Raw genomic sequence first — 8,472 nt, forward strand, 5'->3', positions numbered from 1 at the left:
GAAGGTTAAAAAATTCATAAGTGTTTATTCAACCTCCCTTTCTAAATAATTTTCAACCTACTAACCGATCCTCTCAGAAGTTATCTATATTGATTATTTCAAAATCAAATAATAACTTGACAGATCCGCTTACGAAAGCATTGAATAAAAATCAAATGTACAACTTGTCCAGGGGAGTGAGTCTAAAACCTACAAGATAGAAATTTTCATAGTAGAAACCTAACATTGTTAATTGGAGATCCCAAATCTTGGTTCAATGAAAACTAAATTATGAAACTTTGAGTGAACTCTCGAGAATTATTCTTAGGACTATGAGTATTGTTGCCTACCAATGCAGTGAGTTTAAATATTATATTTGTAATGGTTCCTTCGTTAGTAAAGACGAAGTATGGTAGAATACTCTTAAAAGGAGACCACCTATATAAGTTTGAGGATGGACCGCCTCAATAAAATACTAATGAAGCTAAGAAGTGTTCGATGTCCAAAATGGACACAACCGGAAAAACCAATAAGAAGTTGTAGGAAAGGTAATGTGTGAGTAATATTGTCTGGGTTTACAAAAATTGCCAAGAAGTTCAAAACATCAAGTTTACTTTGTGGCGTAGTAAATCCGAGAGTATCATGCTAAGGAAGGTTCAAAGCTAAAAAGCACCTATCTTGATGCGATAATTTTCCATGTAAACTATATTTTCGACATCATGTGTATTCATGTATTAATTTTATTCGTGTGAGAGATTGTTTGAATTTATAAGCTTAATGAATGGAAATCAAGGAAAACTCGAAACTTTAGCATCGAGATTCGAACCCGGACTCACATCACGCAAATGAGCAGCCTGGAAATTTTCCAGGTAGCATGGCTTGGGCTGGGGCCGCTGCTGGATTCCAGGCAGCATGGTTCGTGTTAGGGCAGCTATTTTTGGTCGCCCCAGCGCAAGGTGCATTGACTTGATTTTTCAGATAGTGAATGGCAGGCTAGGGTGGTCAATTTTTTCCGCCCAGCACCGGAAAATGTTTTCACAAACATGTGTTCATATCTCGAGTTTTCAGATATCAGTTGATTCAAATAATGTCTTTGATGATTTCTTCACGTCCTTTGGCCTAAAAGACATCTCATATGATTACAAGACATATCTCTACATGATGAAAACATTAAATACATTATCTAAGATCCATTTAACAGATTGATCATCATATTTTGAAGGCATTTTTTTCCTTAACTGATTTTTCTTCTTCATATTTCTTTATATACAAAAGAAGTACACTTGATTTCTGGTTATTGTTATTGTAAATTACTGTGTTGTATTTGTAAGATGAGTTATTGTATCTTGAGATAATACTGCCATATAACTGAAGCACTAAGGCTTGACAAATTCTTCTTTAAGGAAAAATGTTGAATACTTGTCTTTAACTTTAGTTCGCTGCAAAAATCATTTACCATCTTCAGGTTGTTTAAGATATCAAAAACAACATTTGTTTAAACAAAAAATTAACGATTTCAATTAATTCACTATTTTATCATTTGTTTTAAGGAGTAAAAATATTAAATTGACCATATTAAAGCATATTAAAGTGTGTCGACCACGCATGATTCACTATTCCATCGTCAAATTTAACCTTAGCAAGCATTTGTAAGTGATATCATCTCGAAAAATAAATAAATAAATTCCAGATTGAAGTCCATTTATTTCTCAATTATACGAAATTAGATATCATCTCAAAAAAATAAATAAATAAATTCCATATTGAAGTCCACTTATTTCCTAGTTAGCCAACATTACGATCCTTTTCCTAAGATATAAATGAATTGAAATGACTCGAAAAATATTTGTTCATATTTGAAATATCGAATGAAAACCACTTAAATATGTTCGAACTTTTTTGAGACGAACTCGAGTCCAAATTATTTTATTCAACAATTTGCGTGTCACTCTCAACCTTTAGTTTGACTAATATAATATAATTACATATTCTATAAATATATTTCGAGCCTATTAAATATTTATTTTCGAGCAATAATTTGAATAACTTGCAAAAATTTCCAGAGATTTCAAGATGAAGTCAAACTCTAATTCAAGCCGGATTTTCGAGCTGCATCCAAAATTTGAAATTCTTCATATTTGATTCGATTCGATTCAGTTTGTTTACATCCGCAATTACCACCACAATGATAAGCTTTTCCAAGAAACCATATAATTTTCGAAGCCATGGTTGATTAATCATTTTATATGCTAAAATGTCCCAAAATATCGTTCTTAATACATTTTGGCATACATAATCAACAATGAGGTCCTTTTGATAAAGTATAATTAGAATTTGACTTAATCACATTATTATTATTATTTGTTTTCGTGGGCCTGGGCTTGGGCTTGGGCCTGGGCCTGGGCCTGGGCCTGGGCCTGGGCCTGGGCTTGGGTTTGTTGCCCAAATCTCAGATGAATAAAACCCTTCGACCCTTTAGCGCCGTTGAACAGAGAAGGAAACCTTGCTACTCAAAAGCTCCAATATTTGTTGCTCTTCAAGATCTTATATGTGATTGTGTTGTAACACGAACGTAAAAATTAAGATCGGCGAATGTAGATTTCCTTGGAGAAATCAAGCCTTTCAGATTTCATGCGTAGCTTAAGGTACGGTTTAAGCCTTAATTTTGTTGTGGGTGTTAGATCAGATTTTAATCAAGTTTTATAGCTGGTATTCCAATGCTATGTTCGAAAATCATTTTAATTTGGTGGTTTGCTATTCACACTGTCCATGTTATAAGGTTATGGTTTCTTTGTTTTGTATCAATCTTGCTAGTAAATAAGTCTTATAGCTGGGTTCATTGTAATCGATTAATGAGTTTAGTGGGTAGCATTAAAAATCCATTTTCAATTTCATGTCATCAAATATGGATTCAATCTACTGCTATGAATTTCGTTTTATTAATCAGTGAATGCTGTTGTATGTGTGTGTGTACGGCGACCTATTAAACCTTGTTGCAGTTACAGGGTTCGGAGGTTTTTTTTTCCTTTTATAATCAGAATGCTTTTGTCTAGTACAAACATTTTGTCCTTGGGATTTTTAAAAACAATAATTTTTTCGTGATTATACTGTTTCTTTTTATGAACGGATTTGAATGCGAAATAGGTTTTCTCTCAGTTTAAAAAAAAATTAGATCAAATTTATTATTTTCATTTTAGGCGTTGCTGATGCTTTGCTCGACTTCAAGAGAAGATAAATGTGGGTTTAAAAGTTTCTTTCCGAGTTGCAACTCTTTGCTATTGAGCTTCAGTTGTATTGAAATAGAGATAGTGCTACTGGAGGCGCATTTGGTATCCATGCTTTCTCCCTGTGGTGTCATGTATACATGATTCGGGAATCCAAAACCTTAACCACGAAAATAGTGTTGTGTTTCCTTAAACCTTGAGCAGGCTCTGCCACGGTCCATGGCTGCGATAACCAGACGCTTCATATGGCTTCACCGTGATGCCGGTCCACGCAGCTACCACCTTTACCCCATCCACCACCACTTCTCCACATTCTCTGACCCTTCTCCCGATTCTCCGGGACCAGAAACCGACCCCGAACATCAATCCACATCATCCTCGTACTTCAACGACGTAAAAGCCAGTCTTCGAAGAGAATCCCCACCATATATGCGACCCCAAATGCAACGTAAACCCTTTTCCTTTTCAAATTCTACACCCCTGCAGTCTCCCCCTTCTAAAATCACTTCCTTACAAGAAATTAATAAAAATCTCTCCGAGTTCCGCCGCCGTTCTGCTGTCCCACCTCCATCTTCCTCTGATCAACCTCCCTCACTCCAAGAGCTCTACATAAAAAACATAAATTCACAAACTGACGGTTCTAATTCAACCACTGCATCTAAATACCTGTCCACCGCCGCAGGTGGCAAGGTCTCGTTTGACACTATTCGCGACAGCTTGCGTCAGTTGCGGGCCACGAACATGTCTCAGAGACATCAAAATGATTCTACTGGGAAGCCCATGGATCCAATGTCACTTGCAAGGTTCAAAGAAAGCTTGAAGTTGAAACCTGGGGAAATGAATGTGCCTCAATTGATCATTGGAGGCAGTGATAGGTTACCTGCATCATTAATTGGGAAGGATAAAAAGGACGTTGGTGGTAAAGATAATGAGGCTTCTAGTGCAGGGAGATTGAAATTTTTCAGGCCATACAGTTTTGAGGAGATGGGTAAGAAGCTCGTAAGTTTGAGGCCGGAAAAGAAGGGGAAGTGGTTTTCTTTGCAGGAGTTAAATGATAGGCTTGATAGAATGAGGGTGCTTGAGGAAAAGGAGATTGAAGCAAGGGGTTCGTCATTCCTTTACAGAGAATTGAGGGAAAGCCTTGTGACTATTAATTCGAAGTCCGAGGGGCTGGCCAAGAGAGATAGTAAGTGCTTTTTATCGATTTTCTTTCCGGGATTTCTTGCGAGGAGTTGAAGTTGTTCTAATAGCAGTTCTCAAGGGAGTAAATTTCAAAATACTACTCATTTTTTTAAAAATTCATGTTTCCTAAAAGGAAATAAGTTAACTCTCCCTGAACTTGTTAGCAGCGGCCAAATTTACTCTGCGAATGTGTCTGTTTAAAATCTGATGTTTGCTGATTAACTCCTACAGTGCATAAACAATATGTTTTAAGCCTTGGTGGAACCCCAAGCTTTATGTTGGAACCTCCAAAGGATCATCTAGTGGAAAAGGCGAGTGCTTTATTTCTTGGTTACGTCTTTTCTTTTTCAGTTTAAACTTTTCTTTTGGCATTGTTAGAACCATCAATGCACTTGATCATATTAACATATTTTCTGTACACGTTGTGCCTCACATATATAAGTTTACTCTGGTTAAACTATTTGCATGTATTCTGGTGTGAACTGGAACCATGTCGTGCTCATCAGATCAGGATTGGTTCTTGGAAGCTGAAATATTTATCTTGGTAATTTGAAATCAAATCTTAAGAATTTCTTTCTGTGCCTCTGCAAACCATCTGCTGACTGAATTATCTGTGAAGCCAATTTTATCTTGCATACAAGTTATCATCGTATTCTTTTCATGTTGTTGATACGTTAAAACATATGCTGAAGGACTATGAATCGTGACTTGGATTATGTTCGGTATTATCCATTTATTGGGTTCAAGAATGAATTTTTTGTTATGTGCATTGGCTGTACTGCGAATGGTTCTTGTCCCATTTTTTGAAAACAAATTTTGTTTCTAGTTCATTGGTTGTACCGAGTATTTGGTGACGTGTTATATATTTAAGAATAATTTTGGGCAACAATAGAACACAAATATTTGACTCTGTTAAACAAAATAATTTAGGGTATGATTACCTTTTCTGTCTGTTAATGTCGTAACAGGACAAATTTTGTAATCATATTCTTCTTGCGCTATACAGTATTTTCATCCTGACCATATGTCATCTGCTGACAAATTGAAGTTGGAGCTTCAAAAGGTAAGAGATGAATATAAAATGTCGGAATCAGATTGTGGATCTGCTCGTGTTCAAGGTAAACTCTTTTATACTCACTCTTTTTAAATTTGAGATGAGATGATAATACCAAAAATTATAGTTGCTTTTAGTACGTGACAATTTCTAATATGGATTAAAGTCTTAAATTTTGTGAAAATTTCTCTTGTTATGGAATCAGAACAAGCTAGACATAAGTCACAAATAATTTCCAAATGATGGTCACTCACATATAATGTACGTTGGTCACACCGGTTTCCTTTCTCCTGTTGTGCGCTGTAGCATAATATTAACCGTTCCTCTCTTTTTTTTTCTTCTTTTGTTCATGAAAATTCTCTTTGGGCATTTTAGTTATTTTTCACTTGGTATCACTATTACGCCTTTTCTTTTCCTAAATACGTTTTTTTTTCTTGGCAAAAGAAAGTAAAGAAATAAAATTTTTCTGGACTGGTAGGGCGGTTTTGGTGTCGGGTGTTGTTGGACATTCAAAGTTCTGTATAAAAAGGCTCCATCATTGTTTGATTATTATGCTCCTTGATAAAATTTCTCTGTACTTTTCAGAAATTTGGACTTAAATTTAAATAAAGAAATGTGTTGGATGCGATGTTAGAGACAACGATTTTTCTCGAGATATTACGGGGGACTCAAGTGATAACAAATTAAAGTCTGCTTGCAACTTTTGAGAGCCACTTCTGGCTAGGCAGTCGTAGCTTTGTCTTTCTCATTAATGTAATTTGAGAAATTCTGGGCTTTATTTTCTTATAGTCGCTGGAAAATGACACATATGCAATGTAAGGATCAGACTTAGGTGGTATTGAGGTGGTCTTGTAGAAGAAAGGTGTTTCCTGCATCTATGGCAGCAAATGCCTAAAGCGTGCTACAAGAATAGGAAATGATGTTTAAAGGAAGCTTCGATCCTAGAATTAGCTTGGACTTCCGTTTGTTTCCCATGGAAGTAGAAACTTGTGGCACAACCTTTTTTCAATGAAATTGATGAGAACCACACGTGGCCACCAACCCAAAAGCAATTTTTTCCACTCTAATTAGCATGCGCTTATTTGTGTTAATGGTTGCGTTCACGCATGTTATTTTTTGGCAAAAACACTTCTGATACTATGATTTTTTTGGAATAGTTGCTCAGCTCACCACGAAGATCAAGCATCTGTCAACCCTTTTGCACAAGAAGGTTAGTTTCTTGGACAAAGCTTATCTTTTCTTTTGTACCGAAGATCCTATTTTAAAGTTATGTAGTCGTCATATGGTCACGTTAATTCACCTGCGTTGTACCACCCTAATGTTGTAGGATAAGCATTCCCGAAAGGGACTTCAAGAAATGGTTCAGAGGAGGAAAAAGTTATTGAGGTATCTCCGAAGAACCGACTGGGATTCTTACACTCTTGTTCTCTCTAAGCTTGGCCTCCGCGACAATCCAGATTTAAAGGCTTAAATTTTCATCGAAATGAAAAATTAATTCTCTTCGTGGCTGGCTGCTATAAATTGTTTCCAGGACCCTCTTTTCTTCATTTAGGGAAATCACAGTGATACTTTTTCTTTGTGATTCCATTTACGGCTAAAGCCTTTTTTTTGGATATCAAATAGTTTAATTGGTTAACAAGTCATAATTTTGAATTTACACTGTTTTAATTACAGATAATCAAATTCTGCTTTGGTAAATCACCTCAAGTATCTTAATACAATTATCTATTTTTTTTAAAGTGATTCTTCCTTTTTAAAATGATTCTAATTTAATTCATTAACTTTTCCCATAAAATATGTCATTTAATGCAAAATCCCAAAAAGCATTCCAATTTTTATTTATGAAAATACTGGTACAAAATTAAAATTTTGAAAACTTGAAAACAAGATCTAAATGTATTTTCATACCCTACTTCTATTTAAAAGTCGTCCCATTAAAATATTTGTTATGTTTAGTTTTATTTCCAGAAATATCTAAAAGTTTCATTAATGAAAATTGAGTATTTCATCTTATTTTTAATCTCTCATCCAAGGCTCTAAAGATGCATTATATACTAATTTCAAGTCTTGGTACTAAATTAATATTTTTTAAATAGTTTTTTCTCTCAATCCAAAAACACATATATATGCCACAACTCACAAAGATTCTATATTTTTAAATGTCCAAATTTACTCACAGGGATTAAAAATAGAGTATAGTTTAATAGTTATATCATTAAGTTATATAAATCTAATTGAATTAAAAATTTAGCCCACATGTATTTTTGATGTAACTCATTCATATTTGTCACGGTTAAATATGATATATGATTTACTGCTTCATTTGACGACATTTTCTTGTTTTTTATTTATTTTGCAGAATTTAGTCATGTTAATTACTTTGATATTATTTTTGTAATTTTCAATATTCAAAGTTATAGCTATAAGGTGTGAAAAGCGAAGATGATACTTCAACGGAGTTTAATGTACACTGACGTAGCGTTTGGTAGCAAGGATTAAGTGGGATAGGTGCTTTTTATCGATGCTAATCCAGTGTTTGGTAGAAAGTTAATTAAACCCACTTTATCCCCTATGCGCTGGATTGTGTTGTACAAGGGTGGATAAATTAAACTCACGCCAAGGGCTTGTATTAATAGTCCTTCAATTTATCCAGCATGTATTTTCCTATTATACCCCTTTGACTCCAGATAAACCCCACAGACTGACAACGACGAAGGATTACGCGGAAGAAAAGATTAGCGACGGTTTGTAAAAATCCGTCGCCAATAGCGACGGTGTACATAAATCGTCGCAAATAGAGACAGTTTTTCAGAATCCGTCGCAGAACGGCGACGGTTTCTGAAAAACCGTCGCAATTAGCGACGGTTTTTCAGAATCCGTCGGTAATTTTCCGGTTTCCAACCATTTCCGCCGACTGCCGGCCGCCGCCACTGTCGCCGTTGCGAAGGAGAAGGGCAATTTCGTCTTTCCATCAAAAAATTCAAAATTATCCTACACTTAAAAATCTTACCAAACATAATATTATTTTACACC

The 8,472-nt window shown here is 35.2% G+C and overlaps 1 protein-coding gene across 2 annotated transcripts; it reads left to right on the forward strand.

Annotated features, from left to right (window-relative positions):
* The first annotated feature begins 2,422 nt into the window (after positions 1-2,422).
* Positions 2,423-7,081, forward strand: LOC140809438 (uncharacterized). 2 transcript variants are annotated; one of them, XR_012113113.1, is made up of 7 exons: positions 2,423-2,624; positions 3,177-4,389; positions 4,617-4,696; positions 4,892-4,929; positions 5,392-5,503; positions 6,597-6,649; positions 6,767-7,081. XR_012113113.1 is itself a non-coding variant. In XM_073167059.1 (6 exons), exons 2-6 carry the CDS (start codon positions 3,423-3,425, stop codon positions 6,908-6,910), a joined length of 1,356 nt encoding a protein of 451 aa, XP_073023160.1. In that variant the 5' UTR covers positions 2,423-2,624; positions 3,177-3,422; the 3' UTR covers positions 6,911-7,079. The 2 variants fall into 2 exon arrangements, 1 of the variants encoding a protein (XP_073023160.1); XM_073167059.1 differs by lacking the exon at positions 4,892-4,929 and having other exon boundaries at positions 6,767-7,079.
* The last annotated feature ends 1,391 nt before the right edge of the window (positions 7,082-8,472 follow it).

The sequence above is a fragment of the Primulina eburnea genome, chromosome 13 (genome assembly GCF_022965805.1).
Source record: "Primulina eburnea isolate SZY01 chromosome 13, ASM2296580v1, whole genome shotgun sequence".
NCBI lineage: Eukaryota > Viridiplantae > Streptophyta > Magnoliopsida > Lamiales > Gesneriaceae > Primulina > Primulina eburnea.